The sequence below is a fragment of the Staurois parvus genome, unplaced genomic scaffold (genome assembly GCF_062004578.1).
Source record: "Staurois parvus isolate SC_StPar_1 unplaced genomic scaffold, SC_StPar_1.0 ptg001286l, whole genome shotgun sequence".
Lineage (NCBI taxonomy): Eukaryota > Metazoa > Chordata > Amphibia > Anura > Ranidae > Staurois > Staurois parvus.
The window spans coordinates 329,281-357,143 of record NW_028319082.1 but is presented as its reverse complement, the minus strand read 5'-3'; the positions used below and the strand labels follow the sequence as shown (position 1 = coordinate 357,143).

Here is a 27,863-nt window from a genome sequence, read left to right as displayed (position 1 = left end):
TGTTAGTTGGAGGTCGTCTGTTTTTCAATTGTGTTTAATTGTTAAATGTTTGTGCCTATCAAAACTGGGTACCTGCGCCCCCAAAAAAAAGAAAGGAGGGAGGAATAAGAGCACAACCTCTTCTTTTGGGTGAAGTTCTGCTTTAAAGATGCTAGTTTCCCTCCCAATTTTCTGCAGAACATTGCTGTGTGTGAGCACAATAGCTGAACTAATGTCCAACTTCAATAAAAGTGGCAAAATAAAATCAAATGCTGGCTTCTGATATTGAGATACCACCACCACAATTCACAGTTCTGCCCATCTGCTGCAGCCATAACATGAATTAGGGATGAGCTTAAGTTCAGCACAATCCGAATCTCATCCCTAACAAAGACAATTGATGGTGTCATAATGAAATGATACAATGTAGAATAAGTAGGCCATTGGGTATTATGGCTTTGAGAGACTTTGAAAGACTATTCCAGGGAAGTCTCACCATTGGAGTGATGGAAGAACCTGGTGCGCCCGCATCCTCCACTGTTTCCTTTGTGGGGATAACACAGATAAAGAAACATGAAGTGATACAATGTAGAATAAATAGGCCATTGGGGAACATGGCTTCAAGAGACTGAAACCAATGTGGAGGCGGGGGATGCAAACTATTCCAGTGAAGTCTCACTGCTGGAGTGATGGAAGAACCTGGTGTGCCCGCATCCTCCACTGTTTCCATTGTGGGGATAACACAGATAAAGGAATATGAAGGGGACGTTGTGACTTTAGCATAGCTGTGGTGTTTCTTGAATAAATAGGTGATTGGGGAATATGGCTTAGAGAGACTGAAACCAATGTGGAGGGGGAAATGTAAACTATTCCTGGGAAGTCTCATCGCTGGAGTGATGGAAGAACCTGGTGCGCCCGCATCCTCCACTGTTTCCATTGTGGGGATAACACAGATAAAGAAACATGAAGTGATACAATGTAGAATAAATAGGCCATTGGGGAACATGGCTTCAAGAGACTGAAACCAATGTGGAGGGGGATGCAAACTATTCCAGGGAAGTCTCACCGCTGGAGTGATGGAAGAACCTGGTGTGCCCGCATCCTCCACTGTTTCCATTGTGGGGATAACACAGATAAAGGGACATGAAGGGATGTTGTGACTTTAGCATAGCTGTGGCATTTCTTGGATACAATTTGCAGTTCCTTCATCGATTTCACTTGTCTGGAATTTCTGTTGAATTACTTTAATTTCCTTACAGACCTGCGACTCTCTATCCAGATCACAAACCATCCAGCCAGTGGCAGGAACCACTACAACCTTTCTGAATGCAGGTAAGTCATCTCATGTACACAGTTTTGTTGAAATAATTTTACTTGTTCCTTCAGTCACATATATTAAAGCCCAACTCCAGGAAAAAAACTTTTTTTTCTTTTTTGTTTTGGACAATGTTGGGAAAGGGTTAAAGCTCCTGTCAAGGTTTAACTGCTGTCTTTGTTTTTTTTGGGGGGAGATTTTCCCTCACTTTCCATTCTGTATGACACCTGTCACCTGACCAGGGAATAAGGAGAAACGCCCCAGAGGGGGCAACGCAATAAAAGTCTGCAGAGGTTCTAACCTTTCAGCAACATAGTAAAAAGTGTCTTTATTGCTCGGTGTGTCCCGTATATTTAACAGACTAAAAATAACTGCAAATTGCCCATTGTTAGGGATTGTTGTCAGAGCTTACAAACATTTAAACTTCTATAGTGGACACAACACAATGATTTCAGCCTACAGTGAATGTGAATATTGTATGAGATATCCAGAGGAATGGACTTTAATGGTTTTCTGTCTCTCCAGTGACTTCATCTGTACCCTGTGGAGGTGATTTCTGTGCTGCTGATGAGTATTGTGACATTAGTGATACCTGCCGGTGCAATACAACTTCCTATACATTCACACGAGGTATGGTATGATATAATACTGAGTGAGCATTCTGCCTTCTAAAAACAAATGTTGTATTTTCACATAAACCATATGAAGTGCATGTAACACACATCAATGTAAGGAGGATCTACACTGACCACCAACATAAGGGCCACTACACTGACCACCAATGTAAGGAGGGCACTACACTGACCATCAAAGTAAGAGGCACTACACTGACCATGAATAAAAGTGGCTCTACACTGACCGTTAATGTAAGGAGGCACTACATAAAACAGCAATGTAACTGATCATTACACTTACCACCAATGTAAAGATTCACTACACTGACCCCCAATGTAAACTGGCACTATATTGACCACCAACATAAGGGGGCACTACACTGACCCCCAATGTAAACTTGCACTACATTGACCACCAATATAAGCAGGCACTACACTTAGCACTAATGTAAGGGGGCACTACGCTTACCACTAATGTAAGGGGGCACTACACGGACCATGAATATAAGTTTCACTGCAATGACCATCATTGCAAGGAGGCACTACACGGACCAGCAATGTAACAGGTCGTTACACTGACCACCAATGAAAAGATTCACTACAATGACCACCAACATAAGGAGGCACTACACTTACAACCAATGTAAGGGGGTACTACACTGACCACCAATGTAAGTGAGGACTACACTGACCACCAATGTAAGGAAAGGGGGTCCAATGACCACCAATATTCAATGTCCTGTATATAAACTGGAAGTGTAACTGGGATTTAACTCTTTGACTCTATGCCAGCTTTCTCCCCAGTCCCTGGTCACTCCTGCCACCCCAAAGTGGGTATATATAGAAACCCCCTATAGTGTATAATGTACATCAAGTATGTCACCGTCACCTTCTCATCTCAGAAATGCTGAATAAGTTTACTCTTTTTTTCAGGAAGCCAACCATCTCCAAATTTGACTTGTGATGGAGAATATTTCAATATACAAGTGTCAAAATGTTGGTTGGAAGCAAATGGTTATAATACGTCTGATATAGGGTTGAACAGCACCAACTCCGAGTGTTTGGCAATAAGGGAGATTGTGGATGGAAGATCAGAGATGGCCATTTATCGTCCATTGACAAAATATGACTGTAACACTGATACTGAGGTAAGTTCTCCTGACACGGTCTGACTGTTATACAAGAGAAGAAAAAACAGATACATTAAATTATGTATAGACAATCACTTTAACTGCTACAGAAATACTGCTACAGGGTGACAGGGCTGTACAAAATCATGTGTATATATACGTGATTTTCCATTGGTGGCCTCAGCTGTCGATCATTGGATCCTGGCCGGTGATTCCCCGCTGGCACTTGGCGAACGCCGAGTATCACTGACGGGGAGAGACCTGTATGTAAATAATACAGATCTCTTCCCTGTCAGCTCCTGCACACTGCTTTGTATGGCTGACACAGTAAAACACAACACACAGTTAACCCTTTGATTGCCCCAGATGTAACCCCTTCCTACCCAGTGCCATTAGTACGGTGTCAGTGCTTTTTATTAGCATGGATCACTGTACTGGTGTCACTGGGAATGTCAGCGACAGTTAGTCAATTCCCCCCGGTGTCAGAATGCTGCTGCTTGCCTCCATTACTAGTATACAAAAAAAAAAAATCCCAGTACATACACCGCCATTTTAGACGCTATAACTTTCACGTAAACCAATTAATTTACACGGATTGAGATTTTCTTTAGCAAGACACGGAGCAGAATACATTTTGGCCTAAATTTATGACGAAATTTGATTTTTACATTTTTTTTTACTGGACATGTTTAATAGCAAAAAGTAAAATATATATATATATTTTTTTCAAAATTGGCGGTCTTTTTTTGTTTATAGCGCAAAAAATAAAAACGCCACAGGCGATCAAATACCACCAAAAGAAAGCTCCATTTGTTGGAAAAAAAAGGACATACATTTTATTTGGGTGCAACGTTGCATGACTGCGCAGTTGTCAGTTGAAGTAATGCAGTGCTGTATCACTAAAAATGGCCTGGTCAGGAAGGGGGGGGGTAAATCCTCTGGAGGTCAAATGGTTAATGTAGCCAGGTGCTGTGCTGCAAAAATATGGTGATAGTGACATTGCCCTTTATTCTTCTCTCCCTCTACTGAGATACTGATGCACCACCCTCCTCCAGCCAGCAGGGGGCAAGCTAAATACAAGCTAGCCCATAGACTTTTATGCAGAGCGCTGAGAATCCTGGGAGTTGTAGTTTGAGACGGCAGCCATATAATGGCTACACTATAATGGTTGCACTACCGTTCCCATTAGGCTCTGTGCAGAAGGAGGAGGGTAGAGATGATTTTTCAAAATTGCCCAGGAAAGTTCTTCCTCTTGGTACCAGGGGAATTAGAGAGAGAGAGAACCTCTGTCTGATTATATGCCTGCCAGTGGGAGACCATACCAGCGGATATCCAAGCTTGAGACTGGGAGTGAGGACACATGGGTGCAGTGCAGCACTGCCCACATCACAGCACTTGCACCACGGCCTCAGGGAGACTAGAGAGTCCACTCACCCTCTGCTTTCAACTATTGATGATCAGAGGCTTTTGGGGAGAGACTGATGGGGCCCCCCTTTCTACAGTAAGAGGTCAACGCAGCATCCCAGGGACTGGTGAAAGGGCTATTCGCCCCTTGGTGATACTGCTAAAAAGGATTGAGCCTCTCAGATCAGGACACCAAGTGCACCCGATCCATAATGTATTCATACTACACACTATACCTCACTTATTCCAAACTTAGACTGCACCTATACCATCTCTCTACCGCATTCTACCGATCCTTTAATGCATCTGAGCCACATCTACCTTGCACCTGTTCCGAGACTATACTGTACCCATTCTGCATGTAGGCTGACTGCAACCATTGTGTGCACCAACGCTCTTCAAGGACCCCAAAGATAGCCTCCAGAAGAATATCTCAAAGGACTACCCCTCATGTGATAATTATTCTGTAAGTTCCTCTTTGTTCCCCGACCCCTCCGTTATCCTCTTTTTCTTTTGGACAGTGCATACCCATGTATCACCTTCCTAGATAGGTGCTAGTCTTGGTTAAATTTAATGCTGGCTCACCGCGTTCAGTGGAGCTAAGTGTTTTGATAGGTAAATTTAGCTTGCCTCACTGTGTCCAGTGTGGCTGTCATTACTGTGTCAGGTAAATTTAGTTCTACTGACTATAGCCAGTGCAGCTAATTAATGAGGTTAGTTCAGTGTCCTCAGCTGCAGCTAGTCTGTTTACTCCCTCTGCTTTCCATAGATCTGGTAGAATTCTCTGGAACATAGGTGTGGCGCTATGCAGATGGCAGCACTAATATTTATGCAGCCCTGGCCAATCCCAGGGAGCAGGGCTCTGAAGGCATGCTGGGAGTCGGCATAAATTCTCTAAGCACATTGAGCTCTGGATCTTTTCCTGGAGAGGATCAGTCCACTGGGAAAGAATCCAGGCAAGTGTAGCGTTCTTCATGATTCTCATCCTAGATTCCTTAAGGTTTGGGAACCTTGGATACGTTATTCCCTGCCGTCCCTGCCTCCTACTAGCTATGGCCTCTTATAGTTGTTGCCTGTGCTAGCCCTGGATCCGTGACGCTTCTAGTCTTCCTTTCTTCTATGTTTTCTCCCTCAATCTTTCTTCTTTTCTTATTTCTTTCTATGTTCTTATATTTTCTTTTTTTTATCGGTTTGGGTTTTTTTTTTCCGTATGTTTCGAGCTGATACATCTCGGTAGGGGTTTTTCCTCTGTTTTTTTTTTTGGTAGTATGATGGATTGCTGCTGCTACTATTTGGTTCGGCTTTTTGCCGTCCCTCCTTGCTGTCATTGGCCATTCTGTTATTTGGTTAATACACCTTGCTGATTTGTATCTGCTTATGTATGCTATTGTTCCTCTCTGCCGCTGTGTGGGCGTATCATGAGCTTGTTGTATTATAAAAACAAAAACTTCTTTAATAAAAAATATTGAAAAAGAACCCGGGCAAATTTCCAGAGGCTCCTTGTGGAGCAAGCACTACATGTGGGGTCCTGGATTTTGCCTACAGACATCGCAGTGGTTGCTTCCAGTAATGGAAGAGACTGTCAGTGTTGTTGCCAGTGTTGTGTGCATTGTGGAGAAGCAATCAGGATGTCAGACTGCAGGGAGGAAATTGGTATGGAGAAGTGTCAAGGTCCTACCTTTTCCCAGAGGTTATGTTACTCCATGTGCTGGCATCCATCTTGGATTTATGCTGAGCATGGTGGGAATCTTTTATGCCTTCAGGTCTCTGAGGTCCATCCCCCAGAGGGGTGTGGCTGAGTACATATAAGCCTGTGATCCGCACATGCTCTTTGCACTTGTGTCTTGTGTCTTTGTCTTGCTACAGCTCTGTGTAAACGCTCGTGACTCTTCTGGTATTTGACTCGGCTTGTGACTAAGACCTTTCTCTGTGTTTTCCTTCGATCTGACCTTCCGTTGCTGAACCCAGCCCGTAACCTGTTATTCTCTGTCTACAGTTCTGTACCGTTTTGTCCTGTTGTTGTCGACCCGGCTTGCCTGACTACGCTATTGTCATTCTCACCAACTACACGCCATTGGCGGTGGCCATTACCACAGCCGGGGTGTCTCGGGGGCCGTGACCTGGTTCCTGGCTGCGTCAAGTCCATCCCCACCATCAGGGGCCCTGGTGAAGGGCAGCCTGGGACTTAGACTCCGCGCCCTGAGGGACTTCGGTCTGTTGGTGGTGGTTGTCGTCAGCCAGTGCGTTACCCTGCCACTAGGCCTACCTGTCCGTTCCACAGCCCCGCCCTGACATTACACAAGTGCCATGAACCCTGACGGTGCAGGTACGCCTTCGCTTCCAATGTTGGTCGCCAGACTGGATCAACAGGATCTCCTGTTGGATCAGTTCGCTCAGGCGTTGCAAACTCTGCTTGCACGCACTGCGCACCTTACTCCTGGTGTTATTAGGCCGGTTGTCACTCCGGTGGTCGCTCCCGCTGCTGTTCCGCTTATTGCGCCCACCGCCGCGACTGCTGCGGCACCCGCGGCGCCCAGTGGTATGACTGGTTCAGCCCCTCTTCCACAGCGCTTTGGGGGTGAGCCGAGTCAGTGTCGTAGGTTTCTCAACCAGGTGGGGATTTACTTCGAATTAATACCCCACGCTTTTCCGACTGAGAGGTCAAAGGTGGGTTTCCTAATATCGCTACTCTCAGACAAGGCCTTGGCCTGGGCAAATCCCTTATGGGAGAGGAATGACCCAGTGATTCACGAGTTTTCCGGTTTTGTCGATGCCTTCAGTAGGGTATTCGACGTACCGGCTCGCTCCGCCTCGGCTGCCAAACTGCTCATGTCTATGCATCAGGGTTCACGGACCGTTGCCGAGTACGCCATAGAGTTTCGTACCCTGGCAGCAGAGGTGGGTTGGAACAATGAGGCTCTGGTGGCTGCATTTTCTCAGGGTCTTTCTGATGCATTGAAGGACGAGATCGCAGCCAAGGAATTGCCTGTGGAGCTGGAAGCACTAATTTCCTTCCTGATCCTGATTGATACCAGGCTCAGGGAGAGGCCTTCACTCAAGGAACGCCTGTGGAGGTCTTCCAATCGACTAGCACCTGCGTTTTCTGTCCCACCCATTCCTCCCTCTCCTCCCACGCCTCCTGGGGATAGATTGTCTGGTGGTGAGCCCATGCAGCTGGGGTTTGCTCGCCTTTCCGAGGGAGAGCGGGCAGCTCGGCGTCGGGAGGGTCGCTGCCTGTACTGTGGCCTTGGTGGGCACTTTCGGCAGTCCTGTCCGTTCCGTCCGGGAAACGCTCGCACCTGAGATCCTGTCGGGGACAGATCTTGGGTGGAGTCTCCTCGTCCCCGGCGTTCCGCAGAGATAAGCCACTGATCACCGTTGTCCTCTCTTGGGCGGAGGGCTTGGTGACGGCCCAGGCATTGGTAGATTCTGGGGCCGGCGGGTTGTTTATGGACAGCTCGTTTGCTGCCCAGCACTCCATTCCCTTGCAGGCTTGAGTTACCCTATTGGTTCTTGAGGCGATAGATGGCAGGCCCCTGCAACCACTGCAGCTTACCCACGAGACTATGCCAGTTGAAGTAGCTATTGGGGCTGTTCACAGGGAGTTGGCCTGTTTCCAGGTGATTTCTTCTCCGCACTATTCGGTGGTTTTGGGGTATCCCTGGCTCCAGATGCACAATCCAACCTTCAATTGGCAAACAGCCGAGATTCTCTCGTGGTCTCCACAGTGTGGGGCCGGGTGCATCCGTGGGCCGGTTAAGGTGTTGTGTGCCTCCTCGGACTCTGCGTTGCCCACTGATTATGGGGAGTACCGGGACATGTTTGATAAGGTACACGCTGGTGCCTTACCTGCTAATCGTCCTTATGACTGCGCCATATCCTTGCAACCCGGTGCCACTCCTCCGCGTGGCAGGGTGTATCCTCTCTCGGTTGCGGAGAATAAGGCCATGGAGGAGTACGTTGCGGATGCGCTTTCCCGGGGGCACATTCGTAAGTCTACTTCCCCAGCAGGAGCGGGCTTTTTCTTTGTAAAGAAGAAGGGTGGTGAATTGAGGCCTTGCATTGATTATAGGGGTCTCAATCGAATCACCACTAAGAATGCCTACCCGATTCCCTTGATTACTGAGTTGTTCGACCGCCTTAAGGGGGCAACAGTCTTTACCAAACTTGACCTTAGGGCAGCGTACAACCTCGTATGGATCAAACAGGGGGATGAGTGGAAGACCGCGTTTAACACCAGAACCGGTCACTACGAATACCTGGTGATGCCCTTCGGGTTGTGTAACGCGCCCGCAGTTTTTCAGGAATTCATAAATGATGTCCTTCGTGACTTGTTGCAGCAGTGTGTGGTAGTTTACTTGGATGACATCCTGGTTTACTCTGCCTCCATGGAGTTCCATATCCAGGATGTCAAGCAGGTGCTGCAACGATTATGTGAGAACGAACTTTTTTGTAAACTGGAGAAGTGCGAATTCCATCGATCCCAAGTTGCCTTTTTAGGCTACATCATTTCTGCGGAGGGATTCTCCATGGACCCTCAGAAGGTTTCGGCGGTTCTGCAGTGGCCTCGTCCCAATGGTCTTCGGCTCATTCAGCGCTTTTTGGGTTTTGCCAACTACTATCGGAAGTTCATCAAGAACTTCTCCACGCTGGCAAAGCCTCTCTCAGACCTAACCAAGAAGGGCAGTAATCCTCATGAGTGGCCATCCGAGGCCATCGTAGCTTTTGAGGCTCTGAAATCCGCCTTCGCTTCGGTTCCGATACTGTCTCATCCCAATCCTGGATTGCCCTTCGTCCTTGAGGTTGATGCATCCGAGACGGGAGTATGCACTCTCCTGTCTCAACGTCGGTCGCCCGATGGACCCCTACTTCCCTGTGGGTTCTACTCCAGGAAGCTTTCCTCTGCAGAGTGCAACTACCAGATTGGAGATAGGGAGTTGTTGGCAATCATTCTGGCTCTCAAGGAATGGAGGCACCTGCTCGAGGGCTCCGCGGTTCCGGTCCTCATTCTTACCGATCATAAGAACCTGACTTATCTTTCGGAGGCCAAAAGATTGACACCCTGTCAGGCCAGATGGGCCTTGTTCTTGTCGCGGTTCAACTATGTGGTATCCTATTTGCCTGGTTCCAAGAATGTCAGGGCTGATGCATTATCGCGGCAATACTCTGAGTTGTCCAGGGAGGACTCTGAGCCAACCTCGTTCATACCTCCGGATCAGATCCTGGCTGCCATTCGCACCAGTCTGACTTCTCCCCTTGGGGAGCAGATTTTGGCGGCTCAAACTGACGCTCCTCCCGAGAGACCGGAGGGTAGATGTTTTGTACCCGAGGGGTTGCGCACCCGTCTGCTGCGTACCTACCATAACTCCAAAACTGCTGGGCATCCGGGGAGGAACCAGTTGTCTTGGGTCGTCTCTCGGTTGTTCTGGTGGCCAACTCTCCGTGCCGACATCGCCTCTTATGTAGCGGCATGTTCGGTCTGTGCCCAGAATAAATCTCCACGGCATCTTCCAATGGGTCTTCTGCAACCCATTCCCAATGGGGAGCGTCCTTGGTCACACCTGGGCATGGACTTTATTGTAGACCTCCCTGTGTCTCGGGGTCATACGGTCATTCTCATGGTCGTCGATCGTTTTTCCAAAATGTGCCATTGTATTCCACTCAGGAAACTACCAACAGCGCAAGAACTGGCCACGGTCTTTTCCAGGGAGATTTTTTGCCTGCATGGGTTGCCCAAGGTGATTGTCTCGGACCGCGGGAGTCAGTTCGTGTCCAGATTCTGGTGCGCCTTCTGCTCCCAGTTGGGTATTAGTCTCTCTTTTTCTTCAGCCTACCACCCGCAGTTCAATGGGGCTGCGGAGCATTCCAATCAGGCCTTAGAACAATTCCTTCAGTGTTATATCTTGAACCATCAGGACGATTGGGCCGATCTCCTGCCTTGGGCAGAGTTTGCCAGGAACTCAGCGGTCAACTCCTCCTCCGGGATGTCTCCCTTCATGGCCAACTATGGGTACCAACCCTGCGGTATTACCTGAGAGGTTCTCACCACAGGACATTCCGGCTGTGGAGAACCATCTGGCTGCCCTGCGTTCTTCATGGGGGCAGATCCAGAGGGCTTTGAGGGACTCGGCTCAGCGTCAGAAGTTCCAGGCTGATCGCAGACGGTTGCCCGCTCCTTCATACCAGGTCGGCGATCGGGTGTGGTTGTCTACTCGTAACCTCAATCTTCGGGTGCCCACACCCAAACTAGCTCCCCATTTTGTCGGTCCTTTTCGCATTCTCCGCAAGGTGAATCCGGTGGCCTATGCCCTTGCCCTTCCACCTGGGATGCGGATCTCCAATATCTTTCATGTATCACTGTTGAAACCTCTGATCTGCAATCGCTTCACTACCTCTCTGCCTCAGCCCCGTCCCATTCGGGTTGACGGTCATGAGGAGTATGAGGTGAGCCGGATCCTGGACTCTCGATTGGTGCGCGGTCGATTACAGTTCCTGGTTCATTGGCGCGGTTATGGTCCCGAGGAGCGTTCCTGGGTTCCTTCCGCGGATGTTCATGCTCCTGCCCTCCTCCGCGCTTTTCATACCCGCTTTTCTCAGAAACCTTTTGTTGAGCCGCGGAGGGGGAGGGGCCCTTGAGGGGGAGGTACTGTCAAGGTCCTACCTTTTCCCAGAGGTTATGTTACTCCATGTGCTGGCATCCATCTTGGATTTCTGCTGAGCATGGTGGGAATCTTTTATGCCTTCAGGTCTCTGAGGTCCATCCCCCAGAGGGGTGTGGCTGAGTACATATAAGCCTGTGATCCGCACATGCTCTTTGCACTTGTGTCTTGTGTCTTTGTCTTGCTACAGCTCTGTGTATACGCTCGTGACTCTTCTGGTATTTGACTCGGCTTGTGACTAAGACCTTTCTCTGTGTTTTCCTTCGATCTGACCTTCCGTTGCTGAACCCGGCCCGTGACCTGTTATTCTCTGTCTACTGTTCTGTACCGTTTTGTCCTGTTGTTGTCGACCCGGCTTGCCTGACTACGCTATTGTCATTCTCACCAACTACACGCCATTGGCGGCGGCCATTACCGCAGCCGGGGTGTCTCGGGGGCCGCGACCTGGTTCCTGGCTGCGTCAAGTCCATCCCCACCATCAGGGGCCCTGGTGAAGGGCAGCCTGGGACTTAGACTCCGCGCCCTGAGGGACTTCGTTCTGTTGGTGGTGGTTGTCGTCAGCCAGTGCGTTACCCTGCCACTAGGCCTACCTGTCCGTTCCACAGCCCCGCCCTGACAAGAAGTGTTGTGTCACAGTGGGGAATGTCTGCTCTACAGTGGGAACAGTGCAGGAGTATTTCTGAGAGGTGACAGTGAAAGATTTAACTCAGGCCACGGGAGCACCAGTGAGGTCTGTCTAGGGACAGGCAGAGTCACCGCCACCGTGTGTGCTACAGGGGAAAATGTCTGCTTTGCAGTAGAGACTGTTGCCAGTGCAGAAGCATTTTCGGTTAGAGGTGGTGAAGGCATTAACTTGGGGTGTTGGAATGAGAGCGCCTGTTTGGGGACAAGTGAAGCTGCCACCGGTGTGTGTGTGTGTGTGTTATTGTAGATGCTGCCTGCTATACAGTAGAGACTGTTAATGATGGAGTTCCTTTATAATGATGTGAAGGAGTTAGCATAGTGAATAAAAAAGTTTGCCCAATGGGTTGAGCCCCCACCCAGGTTTGGCCAATCCAATATGTGGGGAGGGGCTAATACATCACTTCTGGGTGTAGCTGAGAGAAAGTCAAGGAAAGAGCACCAAGATGGCGAATGCAAGGGAGAGAGAATCAAGCGTGAGCAGCAGAGTTTTTGCAGACAGTGGCAAGTACCCAGGCTGGTGGAGCTGCAGAGCAGGATGCTAATGGATACAGGAGTATGGTTAGTGCCTCAGGGGTATCTAGCATTATGCAGCAGAGAGGATGCACACACTGGTACATCACACTGGCATGTAGCAAATGTCAGCGGGTCTCAGTCAAGCTGCTTGCCCTGGGTGGGTGTTGCCATTGCGAGGAGATGTTACTGAGATTGCTGCCCAGCGATCGTCAACCCAATATCCTGCTTGTCAACTGGAAGGTGGGTTACAGCACAAAGATGCTGAATCCCACTTTTAAAGCCCTCAGGAGTGACAGGGGTGTGATGGAGTTACCACTGGGTCCTGGACCAGTGTTGTTCAACCAGACCACATTCTGTCAAACCAGCAAAACTTAATTTCCACCATCTGAGGGATACAGTCAGCAGGGGATAGCAAGCAGCCCACCACCGGTGCAGCTACCAAGTCGAAAGGCCAGATGGCTGTGTTGAGGATCTCGCTGGCCTATATAATCCAGGGGTTGAAGTCCACAAGTTCCTCAGGTGAGGAGTGTTCAGGGGCATTCAACCTGGAGTAACCTAGGTTTAAAGATGTGTACGGGACCATAAAGGAGGGGATGGAGGACTTGGAGTCAGTGGCAGAGATTGAGTGGGATTGTGGAGCTGAGCTAGGGAGGGCTCACAAGGCTCTTATCATGACAGTGCAGACAAGGAGCATATCGCCCAGCTAAGGCAATGTGCTAAAGGACTTGGCTTCAGTAAAGAGTATTCGGAAAGGAGGCCTGATCCATCACCATGCATTATGGCCCATGCTGGGCACAGAATGAGGCCGGTGTCTTTGGAATAAGGGTATGATTTCCCTAATGAGATCATGGAGGAAATAGAAACCAAGTAGGTCACCTGGTGTGAAGGTGAAATATGGGACTTTATGTACATGCCCAGACCATACAGGAACCAGGCCTATCCCCATTTGTGGCATCGATTCCAGGCCATAAAAAGGAATTGGAGTCTGGGGAGGTCCATCCACAAAAGTAAGGATGTGGTAAAAAAAAAAAGCAGGTTGCAGGGACCAGGAGTGGTCCATCAACATCTGGGGACCTGACGGAATAATGGTTCAAGAATGGTTGTTCCAGGATGGCTTTCTTGGAACTTTTGCAACTACCTTTGTTCATCATGCTTAGACATACCATGCTGAAGTGAGTTCGCGTGAGTTGTAGTTTTGAAGCTTTGAGCGGGGGCAACGGCTTACCATCCAAAGGAGAAGCTCCTAATTCTTCAAGTTCTACAATCAGAAACTGAACTGTTGCCCAACAGAGGAGGCAACCATTGCTAATTATCAGGAGACATCATTTTCAGCTGTTAGTGACAGACAATGGCTCATTCCAGGAGACTCTTGGCTGTAAAAAGTAGCTTTCTGCTCAGCAGGGGAAGGATCCTTTGCCAATTTTCAATTACTGCTCTCCATTGGAGAACTGGAGCTGTTGCTCCTGATGCTGCAGAGGTGGTGGGACTGGAAGTGTCAGTTGAGCTGAACTTCACATCTTCTACTGGGTTGATGGACTTTGGGTTCTACTTCATCTTTTCTTTTTTTTAATACATTTTGCAAGAAAAGAAATGACAAAATGGTAACTTTTTGTTACATACCCCAGGCTTGTCAGAACACATTCAAAAAGTAATAAAGCAAAAGTATTTTTGCATTCACAGCGTCCATGAAAAACCCCCCACCCTGGTATATTTACTGGGTCCTCCACCGGGGTCTTCCAACTCTGCACTGTTCCTTGAACTTCCTGGTTGTAGAGGAGATAGTGAGCAGGGCTGTGGATAAGGGGGTACCATCAGTCCTCCTGTACGGGGCTTAGGCCAGCAGGGGGGCCCAGGCAGCTGGGTAAATTGGATGTGCGTAGGGATGGTGATCAGCATGGTGTGTGTGCAATTACTGGAACCAATCCCCTGTGAGGCTCTCTGCAGTAGCCAAAGACTGGCTTCTTCTCCTCTCCCTCCCGCTAGTGTTCAGCTGGTGCAGAGAGAACCATACAGGGGATCGATTCCAGTAATTGCCCCCCCTGCTGCACCCATTATCCTCCTTGTGCACCATACATTTCCCAATGTTGTCCAGACCGCTCTATGTGTACCCCCCAGTTCTCCTGGGTTCCCTCTGGTAACTGCAAGCACACAACAGGATGATGAACACAATGAGTGATCAGTACGAGTTACTCACTGTGTTCATTCAAAACTGAAGCAAAGTAAACTGTGTTTTTTTTTGGGGGGGCTGTCATGTTTGCTGTATGGGGCCCCATGGTTTCTAACAGCAGTCCTGATAGTGAGGAAAGGGAGTGATCGGCTTATGCAGCTGCCTGGGTAGAGAAGGTAAGAGCGTGCCTTGCTGGGCACTTTGTGTTTCAATGGACCCACACAGCCCCAGCCAAGGACGCACATACACGGACGTCTCCTTAGCAGCCAACTAATCAAAGGAGATAATACAGTAAATACTTATTGACTTACGAAGAAACCCCTAGGGGTATGTGGCCTGATCTGGTTGGAACACCGCGAGATCTGGCTGCAAGGATCAGAGGCGGAGATAGAAAATGATTTTCTGAGTGTTTCTTCAATGGGGAGGTATCAGCACCGTGTGAAATCCCATTTCTTCCTCTTTTGGTCCATTTATTAATGCAGGAAAAGTTGGTTTTTCATTTTATGTTTTGATGGACTTTTCAGTTTTTTCTGGTTGTTTTTGGCCGGAGTTCTGCTCCAACAAATCTGCAGACTTCATTTTTGACCGGTCAGGGAATACACTGACATTAATAGTAACTATTGGATAATGTGCAGATTACTGTATGGCGGGGAGTTTTCTGACCTCGTCTGATGACTTATGTGCTTCCTCTCTCTACAGATAAATGGAACCCATGTCACATACATAAATCAGCTGTATATATTTGCCCAGACGGATCCAATCAGAACACAAGATGACGTTGTCATGAATGTTTCCTGCTCTTACCCGCTGGATATGTCTGTCTCTCTTTATGTGCCCCTGCACCCAATACTTGGGTAATTATTATTACATAATGTCGGTCTTTTAAAAATCCAAGCTGGCCATCTGTTATGATATTGGATTCCATCATGTACCCTTGGATGATTAGCAAACCTTCAAGTATCTTCCCTACAGTAGAAATTTAAACTAAAGTTCTGTCCTTACTGGTTGAAGATCTGAATCCCTACTTATATATAGACACCGCATCGGCCTTGTGCCAGGTCTTCATAAATTAGAGGCAAAACCTTAGATATAACTGAGCTCAACTCTCTGAGGACACATGGGTGTAAGCCATAGACATGTGCGATTCGTTTCATTATGAATAGAAATTCAGACAAAACTTTCATTATTCTGAGATTCGGATGTCACAGTAGTGACTAATTTCAATAAATCTGAAATAAATTATAACAAAAAAAGTATCTGAATTGGAAAATAAATTCAAATTCAATGTGGAAAATGAATTAAAATTTAAAAATGAATTTGAAAATGAATTTGAATTCAAAATGGAAACATATTGAAACAAATAGAGTAAGGTAAAAAAGCGAAATAGGATGATTTTTATTTAGGCTGCTGAATAGAATAGGAAATAATAGATTTAAACAAAATAGAATCATACGGCATCCACCCAGAATGGTGAATTTCAATCCCGCCCATCATTTTACTATAGGCTGGGCGGAAAAGTGTTCATACTAAAGCTGAACTGCAGGCAGATATAAAATAGAACAGAACATAAAGTAGCAGAGTAGAAAAGAATACAAAAGAACTGAACAGAAAATAAAGAATGGAATTAAACAATAGAATAGAAAATAAAGGAATAGATTAGAATAAAAAGGAATAGAATAAAATAGAATATAACTGTCTTTCGAAATTTGTATTTGGAATAGAATAAATTTGAATTCAAATAGAATAGAAAAGAAGAGAATAGAATAGATAAAAACAATAAAATTCCATTCAATATAATAGAACAGAATAAAATAGAAAGAATATAACTGTCTTCCAAAATTCGAATTTCAAATAGAATAAATTTTAATTAGAATAGATTAGAATACTAAAGGTATTGCATATTTCAGAGATTTTTTGATTTATGTATGGAATGTAATTATGTGCCTAGTGCTGTGCCAAGTTTATCTACATTCTGTTAGAATGTTATTTTATTGTAAAACTTGTTATACTATTCTTCAAAATAAAGAATAAAAAAAAGAATAGATTAGAATAGAAAAGAATAGAGAAGAATAGAATAGAATAGAAAAAAAGCAATAAAATAGAATTCCATATAAAAAAATAATTAAAAAAGAATAGTAAAAAACAGCATAGAAGAGAGTGAAGCACAGCAGAATAAAATATACGTAATAGAATTGAATAGAATGGAAAAAAAATGAAAGAAATTAAATAGCAACTAAAGGAATAGTTTATAATAGAATAGGAAATAAAAGAGTAGAATGAATAAAATTAATTCTGAAAATGAATCATTCTAACATAATGACTATAACAAAATTAAATTATTAACTTAATGAACCCAAAACAAATCAAAACAAATGTTTCCATCGCACACATCTCTAGTAAGCCATCTGGGCCAAGTCTTCCCAAGCCGCCCTGTCAGATGGAGAGGAAATGTCTCTGCAATAGAAGAGTCTTTATACCCCGTGTCTCCTCCCTTCCTTCTGCTTCAGTGCTGCAGCCTCCATGAGACTCTTTGATATTGAGCGCTCCTGAGTGCCCCCCGCCGGGCTGTGTGGTTCCTTCCATCCACCCCGATGTCTCTGCTGAGTCCTGTAGTGACATCGGGGTCAGAGGAAGGAACCATGGCATGTGCCGGCAGACACAGACATCCCACACTTCCGGAAGAGCTGAATACTGAAGAGTCTGGTGGAGGCTGCAGCACAGGGATGGAGGAAAGGTAGGAGACATGGACCGCCTGAGAGGGGAGTATGAAAACTCTTCCATTGCAGGGATGTCACTTCTTAAATTTTTTTCACCCTGACAAGGTCACCAAAATGACTTTTATTTTGTCTGTTTTTTTTATACATATTAATGTGAATCCTTTGTGGTGCAATTGAAATTCTCAATCCTTTTGTATATCATCTTCACCTCCCCCACCAGTATACACCGAGCTGGAGAAGAGATCTGATAGGTTTGCTCTTTCTTTATCCTCAGGGAAAATATTTCTGTTCTGTGCCCTCTCATAGTTGCATGTCCACATACCTACAAGGGGTTCTAGGTAGGTAACCTTTTGTTGTGCATTTATTTTCCAGGATCACAGGAATACACGACCTTACAGCAGATACAAGTTATACAGCCGTAATGGCAGCCTTTAAAGAAAGCACATATATGTACGTGCTCGCAGAAGATGACGTCCTGACTGTGGAAGATACTATTTACCTTTCTGTGAAAGTACCAGATCTGGATGCCAACACCTTCAATCTCTCAGTGGTGAATATTTATGCCTCTCCTACCAACTCAAGTGACATCAAGTACTATCTTCTTAAGGACGGGTAAGTACACAGCACACAGGTTAGTAGTTCTGCATGTTCTTTGTACACTTTGACTTAGAAATATTTCGCTAAATGCCCAGAACAATATATCCCCCTAACCACTTATGCAGCACTGTGCGTGTATCAATGGCGGATCAGCGGCCCTTTATTTACCCAGCGCCATTTATAAACAGCACTGAATACGCAGCCACCAGCCAGTGGATCGGCCAGATGAACTCTTTGTACCCAACTAGCATTAGATAGCTGGGTACACAGAGACACTGTATTCAGCCAATCCAAGGGGCTGTACTATGTAGTCCCTATGCTTGGCACAGCAATCACATAGTATTGTTTACAGTGCTGATCTCTCTCCTTCCCGTGTACCCAGCTGTCATTAGATGGCTGGGTACACAGAGACACTGTATCCAGAGGATCCTAGGAGCAGGGTACTATGTAATCCCTACGACTGATCATCACAACACTCACATGGTATTGTTTACAGTGCTGATCCCCCCCCCTTCCTGTGTACCCAGCTGTCATTAGATGGCTGGGTACACAGAGATACTGTACACAGCTGATCTGAGGAGCTGGGCACTATGTAATCCCTATGACTAATCATCACAGCAATTGCATGGTATTGTTTACAGTGCTGATCCTTCCCCTTCCTTTGTATCAAGCTGTCATTAGATGGCTGGGTACACAGAGACACTGTATCCAGAGGATCCTAGGAGCTGGGTACTATGTACTCCCTATGACTGATCATCACAGCAATCACATGGTATTGATTACAGTGCTGATCCCTCCCCTTCCCTGTGTACCCATCTGTCATTAGATGGTTGGGTACACAGAGACACTGTACCCAGATGATCTGAGGAGCTGGGTACTATGTAATCCCTACGATTGATCATCACAGCAATCACATGGTATTGTTTATAGTGCTGATACCTCCCCTTCCCGTGTACCCAGCTGTCATTAGATGGCTGGGTACACAGATACACTGTACCCAGATGATCTGAGGAGCTGGGTACTATGTAATCCCTCCCTATGATTGGTCATCACAGCGATCACATGGTATTATTTGTGGTGCTGATCCCTCCCCTTCCCATTACAACATGGAGTGGAGACAGATCAGTACTTATGAATGGGCACAGAGTGAAAGGATCGGGGGCTGCAGCTGCTGATCCATTCATTCTGGGTACACAGAGACACTGTACCCAGATGATCTGAGGAGCTGGGTACTATGTAATCCCTACTACTGATCATTACAGCAATCACATGGTATTGTTCACAGTGCTGATTCCTCCCCTTCCTGTGTACCCAGCTGTCATTAGATGGCTGGGTACACAAAGACAGTGTTCCCAGAGAATTCGAGGAGCTGGGTAATATGTAATCCCTCCCTATGATTGGTCATCACAGCGATCACATTGTATTATTTGTGGTGCTGATCCCTCCCTGTCAGAGATCCAAGTATGACCAGAGATGTGTGGACTGACTCAGGGAAACGCAGGCTTCAAGTGTGGTGTAAAACAATCTAATTTATTAAAGGCTATACAGTACACCCAAACACACAGTGCAAGAACCAAACCTCCAACAGATCCCAGTATGGGCGGAAACACAAACGGAGTCAGGCAGGCCGGGTCGGTAACTATCAGGCAGACAAGGTACAAAGGAGCAGGCAGGAGAGTGGTCAGGAATAGCTGGGGTCGGTGCAGGCAGAGTTCTAGCAGAGTCCAGATCAGGCAGAAATATCAGGCAGAAATATCAGACAGGATGCAGATACAGGGGCTCATGGGAACAAACACCAAGGCACTGACTGCAGGCCTGGCCATTGCTTAAATACACCTCCTGCAATCAGCCTCAGGTGATGGCTTGACTGCAGGAGTGAGATTCTGGCTGCTGAGAGCACCCGCTGGCCAGCACTGGTACTGCAACCCACAAGGCAGGTGAGCACCAGCACCACCTGTTCTGAGTCCATTCCTGACACTCCCCTTCCCATTACAACATGGAGTGAAGAGAAAGAGTGGCTCAAGAAGAAGCACATTAAGGTCCCGGAGTGGCCTAGCCAGTATCCAGACCTTAATCCGATTGAAAATCTGTGGAGGGAGCTGAAAGTTCGAGTTGCTAAACGTCAGCCACCATACCTTAATGACTTGGAGAGGATCTGCCAAGAGGAGTGGGCCAAAATCCCTCCTGAGATGTGTGCGAACCTGGGGGCCAACTCCAGGAAAGGTCTGACCTCTGTGATTGCCAACAAGAGATTTGCCACCAAGTACTAAGTCATGTTTTGTGAAGGGGATCAAATCCTTATTTACCTCATGAACATGCAGATCAGTCATCATTTGTTAGACGCATTTCTGCTGAATTTGTTGTTGCTATTCTGTCTCTCAGTGTTACACCGAACATTCCATTTTTAGACCGATCATTTCTGTGTGAGGGGCAAACATTCAACGTCAGCCGGGGAGCAAATACGCATTTCCTTCACTGTAGAGTTTTCGTTTGGTATTTTTTTGCTATATGATCGAACAAAGACTGAGAATTGTGAAACAAGAAACACATTTTTCTTAGTTTCTGTTATAAAATTTTGCAAATAAATAATCCTTCTTCATAAATTTAGGCCAAAATGTAGTCTGTTGCCTAATTGTGGTAGAAAAATAACCAAAATCAGTTTATTTTATTTAGTTTGTGTGAAAATTATAGAGTCTACAAACTATAGGATATATTTGAAAATCAATTAGTCCTGATATATAGCGATGGGCTATCTCAATTCTAGAGGCCCTAGAAGGCCAGGACAGAACAAATACTACACAAATGACCCCTTTTTGGAAAGTAGACAGTATAAGGCATTTAGTGAAAGGCATGGTGAATTTTTGAATTTGTAATTTTTTTTGTCCTAATTAAAAAAAATATATATATTCTGCTTCTCCTCCTGAGTATGATACCACACGTATGATACTTTTTTCCAGCCTAGCTGCACAGGTGAGACCAAAATCTAAGGAGCCCCTTCAGGCGTACTAGGTGCATAAATTACACCTAATTTCCAGATTACCAGTCATATGTTTGGAGGCCTTGGAGCACCAAGACAGTAAAAACACCCACAAAATTGCCCCATTTTAGAAAGTATCAGTGAGAATTTTTAAAATGTATTTTTTTTTACCACAAGTTTTTGGAAAATGAAAATGCAAAAATATTGGTCCGCCTGTCTTTCCACGCACATGAACTTTAATGACCTCCCAGTCTTAGTCCGTAGGGTTCAATATTGAGTTGGCCCGCCCTTTGCAGCTATAACAGCTTCAACTCTTCTGGGAAGGCCATCCACAAGGTTTAGGAGGGTGTCTATGGGAAGGTTGGACCATTCTTCCAGAAGCACATTTGTCAGGTCAGGCACTGATGTCGGACGAGAAGGCCTGGATTGCAGTCTATGCCCTAATTCATCCCAAAGGTGTTCTATGGGGTTGAGGTCAGGACTCTGTGCAGGCCAGTCAAGTTCCTCCACCCCAAACTGGCTCCTCCATGTCTTTATGGACCTTGCTTTGTGCACTGGTGCGCAGTCATGTTGGAACAGGAAGGAGCCATCTCCATACTCTTCCCACAAAGTTGGGAGCATGAAATTGTCCAAAATGTCTTGGTATGCTGATTCCTTAAGAGTTCCCATGACTGGAACTAGGGGGCCAAGCCCAATCACTAAAAAACAACACCATAATCCCCCCTCCACCAAACTTTACACTTGGCACAATGCAGTCAGGCAAGTACCATTCTCCTGGCAACCGCCAAACCCAGACATGGCCATTGGATTGCCAGACAGAGAAGCGTCATTGGTCACTCCAGAGAACATGTCTCCATGGCTCTAGAGTCCAGTGGTGACATGCTTTACACCACGGCATCAGACGCTTTGCATTGCACTTGGTGATGGAAGGCTTGGATGCAGCTGCTCGGCCATGGAAACCCATTCCATGAAGCTCTTTACGCACTGTTGTTGGGCTCATCTGAAGGCCACACCAAGTTTGGAGGTCTTTAGCTATTGACTCTGCAGACAGTTGGTGACTTCTGCGCACTGTGCGCTTCAGCATGCGCTGACCCCGCCCTGTCATGTGACGTGGCCTACCACTTGGTGGCTGAGTTGCTGTTCTTCCCAGTGGCTTCCACTTTGTTATAATCCCACTAACAGTTGAGCGTGGAATATTTAGTAGCCAGGAAATGTCACAGATGGACTTATTGCACAGGTGGCCACCTATCACGGGACCACGCTTGGAATCACTGAGCTCCTGAGAGCGACCCATTCTTTCACCAATGTTTGTAGAAGCCATCTGCATGCCTAGGGGCTTGATTGTATACACCTGTGTCCATGGAGGGGATTGGAACATCTGAGTCCCATGATTTGGAGGGCGGGGCCAATACTTTTGAAAATATAGTGTGTGTATATATATTATACATATATATATATATATATATATATATATATATATATATGTAATTTTTTTTGTAAGATTGTAATAAAAAATTAATATTTTTACATACTCTCACTAGTTAGTGACACCATTCCCAATGCCTCTGACCACCACCACACCAGTCCCAGTGTCCCTGATCACTGCATCAGTCAGTTAAAGTGTCACTAAGCACTGCCACACCAATTATATATATATATATATATATATATATATATATATATATATATATATTCTATAAAATATATAAAATATTAATGCGGCGCTTAAACTCAAACAAATAGTTTTCAAAATATATAAACTCATGAAAAGTCCAAATAATTCAGTCCTTTTTTGTGATTACCACGTGAAGTTAATTCATAATCATATTCATATTCCAATAATCACCACGTGAATATTAGTGAAACAATCTGAAGTTGTGCCGTGCTCCCCTCTCAGGTATAATAAAGCATAAAAGTGCAGCGCTAATTAAACAATAGTTACACAATAATAGATCACATATGATTGTGGATCAGTAAAATGACTGCGTAAGTTCATCAGATGTGCTGAGTGAGCATACAGTCTCCAACAAGTAAGGAACCAGAAATAGTGAATATCAGAAAATAGCCAAGTAATGCACTAACCAGATAGCGCATGTTAAAGCGCATGGGACATTTAAGACCTGTCCCTGGTACTCAGCCACTGTATCACTGGAACAAGGCGGTGTCATCTATAGGGTGACCACTAGATGTCATCTGTCCGGGTGTATCCAGCCACTGTATTAATGGATCAGGAGGGTGTCATCTATAGGGTGACCACTAGATGTCATCGGTCCCAGGGGAAGCTGTATCACGGATCCAGGGATGTCACTGCAGATGTGTTCTTGCTAGGCACAGCACCAGGACCTTCTGGATTCAGGCTCCCCAGAAATAAAGAGCCGTGGAAAAAGGCCTCAAATAGTGTGATATCGTTTATTAGGTCAATAAGCAATCAAAAAAGGACTTACTTAACAAAGGTACAGCTGCTCATAAACGGCCAGACCCGGAGGTACATGTACATAGGATAACATAGCTTGGCACTTCCCTAACGCGTATCGTGTAAGTACACATCATCAGAGGGGACTGTGCCAGTGGTAAGTGTGGTGTTTTAAACCTAAAAAAGCGCCAAAAATCACTGCAATGCGGCGGCACCGTTATTGCCGGTTCGCGCATGCGCAGTAGCGATCGGCCGTTCGCGCATGCGCAGTAGCGTCCGCGGTGGCCATTTTAAAGAAGCCCAACAGACATTGTTCCATGTAATGTGAATGCATGGACATGCAAGTGCTGGCACTCTATTAAATGCAGATACAAACACAAATATCTGCATTTAATAGAGTGCCAGAATCGCTTTTTTAGATGAGATCCCACTCATTTATATTTTTGTCTTTTACCTAGGCGTTTTTACTACAATGGTGCATACAGTATGGTCCATGCACTGTTAATGCTGTATTTCCTGCCCCGTGTGTTTTTAAGATTGCAGAATCTTATTCCCATTAAGATTGCTGCAGAGCCAGCACTTGCATGTCCATGCATTCACATTACATGGAACAATGTCTGTTGGGCTTCTTTAAAATGGCCACCGCGGACGCTACTGCACGAACGGCCGATCGCTACTGCGCATGCTCGAACCGGCAATAACGGTGCCGCCGCATTGCAGTGATTTTTGGCGCTTTTTTAGGTTTAAAACACCACACTTACCACTGGCACAGTCCCCTCTGATGATGTGTACTTACACGATACGCATTAGGGAAGTGCCAAGCTATGTTATCCTAAGTACATGTACCTCCGGGTCTGGCCGTTTATGAGCAGCTGTACCTTTGTTAAGTAAGTCCTTTTTTGATTGCTTATTGACCTAATAAACGATATCACACTATTTGAGGCATTTTTCCACGGCTCTTTATTTCTGGGGAGCGTGAATCCAGAAGGTCCTGGTGCTGTGCCTAGCAAGAACACATCTGCAGTGACATCCCTGGATCCGTGATACAGCTTCCCCTGGAACCGACTACATCTAGTGGTCACCCTATAGATGACACCCTCCTGATCCATTAATACAGTGGCTGGATACACCCGGACAGATGACATCTAGTGGTCACCCTATAGATGACACCGCCTTGTTCCAGTGATACAGTGGCTGAGTACCAGGGACAGGTCTTAAATGTCCCATGCGCTTTAACATGCGCTATCTGGTTAGTGCATTACTTGGCTATTTTCTGATATTCACTATTTCTGGTTCCTTACTTGTTGGAGACTGTATGCTCACTCAGCACATCTGATGAACTTACGCAGTCATTTTACTGATCCACAATCATATGTGATCTATTATTGTGTAACTATTGTTTAATTAGCGCTGCACTTTTATGCTTTATTATTTACTCTGGAGGTTCACGAGGTGCCTTTTGTGCCAGCAGCTACCATATCTACATCCTACTGTGCGCTCGATTTTATATATATATTTTTATATATAAGTTTATTTTACCCCTCTCAGGTATGCACTCACCAAACATATTTGCCTTCCATTCTCATGGTTGGCATTTTGAGCTTTCGGATATATAATTCTCCAAGGAATAGACCCCTTTCAAGACACAGAATGGATTCCACTCAACCAATTTCTGACACGTTTTGTCACATCCGGACTTAATCATAGGGAGCGAATCATACGCGCTTATTTATTTAAAATGCCATGGTTTTTTTACCTCTAACATATACTGTGTGTGTATATATATATATATATATTTTTTTTTTTTAACAAAATGATCGCATGTCATATATTGTTCCCCTATAAAGTAATGAATGCAGCCCATATATTGATCAGCTCTATTAGTATGTACCAGTATTGTGTTCTAATCTATAGATTACAGTAACTGAAAACTGATGAAAGGTTTCTGTATCCAGGTGCCCATCTAGCCAAATATCTACTGACCAGTTAAAAGTGGATAGCAATGGAGTCGGCATTGAAGCTCGGTTTCCTATGAAAGTCTTCAAGATCACCAGTTCTAACACCGTCTTTCTCTTTGCTGAACTTAAACTCTGCGCTGATAATTATAATTGCACCGTGGTAAGACTCAACATACACATAGAGGATGTTCTGTGATTTCTGTGCCTGAAAGAACAGTCAGGGCTTCTTTAGCCAGATGGACAATCAGCTGCCCAATTGGCCCACTGGTCCAAGGGACCCTCAAAGCCTCAGGCATTTTCTAGCCCTGGATACATTTCCGTTAGCCTAAAGGGTGGCAGGTTTGGGGGTTAGAAAAAGCATTTATTTAAACCTTTAGTGTATTATGTATAAGAATCCCTCCTTCCTCCTGATAACCAGACCTCTGGTGACCTGCAGCCAACAATGTATGTAGTGCTTTCCATGCGATACATTCACATCAGTCCCTGCCCTCAAGGAGCTTACAATCTATCTCAGGTCTCGATCTAAAGGTCTCTATCTCACATACATGCACATACACTAGGGCCAAATTAGACTGGAGCCAAGTATTCTACCATTGTGTAATTGGAGGAGACAAACACAAGGAGAACATGCAAACTCCATGCAGATAGTGTCCTAGCTGGGATTTCAATTGAAGTCCCCAGTGCTACAAGGCAAGAGTGCTAACCATTAAGTCACTGTGGTGCCCCAATGTCCACAGTTGGCTTTCTGATCTTTGCATGGCCTTATTTAGATGTTTGGAGGTGCTTATGGACTGAAAAATGAAAAAAATCACATCACCAAGCTTAACCCCTTGGCGCCAGGCCCTCCCGGCCCTTTAAGGGTTTGAGAAGGCAGGAGGCAGTGCAGGGTTTTAGGGTCATGTGACAGCTGTGATTCGCCGTCACAGCAGTCACATGATCGGGGAGGTCCCGATTGCAAGAGGGAATCGGGACCTTTCTGTGAGTACCGGACATGTATGCTGGGAATGCGCAGGGCGCATGCTCTCAGCATATATGTATTTCTTAATTACACATAAATGTGAGGTTGCTCGGCGTCAAGGCCCAGACGCCGGGAGGCCGCACATTTGCGTGCGGCCGCCGCCAAGAGGTTACAGCAGGTGTTCAGTCATTTCTTTAAAACTTAAAAGTCAACAGCTACAAAAACTGACTTATAATAAACAGACACTCAACTGTTCATGGATCCAGCACCATCCTTCACCGGTCTTTGGTCCTTGGCGCAGGCATGCTAACTGTGAGAGGCAGGCTCTGACTCCTTGAAGCTTTAGAGCAGGATTCCCACTGCCATTCTGCCCCTTGTGAATGGTCCAGCAGCCTCCTGGAACCTGTGATGTGTCCCAGAAGGTTGTGGGTACCGAAAGGAGGAATAACCTCTACTTGGATCGTTTACGTGATCTGAGCACAAATGGGAGCGGGTACCTATCAAAACGAAGTGCATGCTCCCCCTCCCCTCAAAAAAAATTTCCAAATATGGCAGAGGAGATGGGGAGGAGGAAAGAGCAGAATTTCCCTTTTCTGGGTGAAGTTCCACTTTAAGGATGCCAGCTTTCCTTGTGCTTTCTTCTGTTTTTGCAAACCAAGCAGGCAGAACATTGCAGTGTGAAATGAGCATGAAAGATGAATTAATGACCAACTCCACACAAAAGTGGTGAATTAAATCCTATTTTGGCTTCTGATATTGAGTTACCATCACCACCACCACCATAATTCACAGTTCTGTCCATCTGCTGTAGCAATGACATGAATTAGGGATGAGCTTAGGTTCAGCCCAAACCCAATCTTATCCCTAACAAAGACAATTGATGGTGGCATAATGCCATGATACAATGTAGAATAAGAAGGCTATTGGGGAATATGATTTTGAGAGACTGTTCCTGGGAAGTCTGACCATTGGAGTGATGGAAGAACCTGGTGCGCCCGCATCCTCCACTGTTTCCATTGTGGGGATAACACAGATAAAGGAACATGAAGGGGACGTTGTGACTTTAGCATAGCTGTGGTGCTTCTTGGATACAATTTGCAGTTCCTTCACCGATTTCACTTGTCTGGAATTTCTGTTGAATTTCTTTTATTTCCTTACAGACCTGCGGCTCTCTATCCAGATCACTGATTATCCAGCCAATTGCACAAACCGCTAGTATCGCTTTGGATGCAGGTAAGTCAACCTATTATAGGTAAAGCTGCTCCAAGGAATAACTGATACAATAGGAAAAATTAAGAGTTGTTATCCCCCGTGTTCCTTGTATAGTGCGGGGGTACCTTCTCCTAGAGGGGAAAGGTTTTTGGAGAACAGTCCATTTGTATTCCTTCCATTCAATGAAGGCTGTTTAATCTAAAAAAAATGTGTTTTCTTTTTTGTGTAATATATACAGTATGTATTCAAATCCGCCAAATCATCCCTAAGTTTCTTCTCCAATTCTAGATATAAAGCAGGGGTGTCAAACTGGAGGCCCTCCAGTTGTTGCAAAACTACAAGTCCCATCATGCCTCTGCCTTTGGGAGTCATGCTGGTAACTGTCAATCTTGCAATGCCTCATGGGACTTGTAGTTTGGCAACAGCTAGAGGGCCGCCAGTTTGACACCCGCGATATAAAGGGATTTGTTTTAAATTCCCATCCAGGGCAGCAACCTGCCTATTATACTCAGTAGTCAAAATGGACATACTTTTTTGTGAACAATGTTACAAATTCTCCTCCCACT

At 45.7% G+C, this 27,863-nt stretch overlaps 1 protein-coding gene across 1 annotated transcript; it reads left to right on the top strand.

Moving 5' to 3' along the window:
• Positions 1-1,223: 1,223 nt before the first annotated feature.
• Positions 1,224-27,157, top strand: LOC149437497 (uromodulin-like; the record flags this gene model as incomplete). The annotated part of the gene is made up of 7 exons (XM_089660892.1): positions 1,224-1,311; positions 1,820-1,924; positions 2,842-3,056; positions 15,165-15,319; positions 17,555-17,794; positions 25,125-25,287; positions 26,996-27,157. Coding segments are annotated over 7 exons (1,128 nt in total), but the record flags the coding sequence as incomplete, so codon positions are not given.
• Between the last annotated feature and the right edge of the window lie 706 nt (positions 27,158-27,863).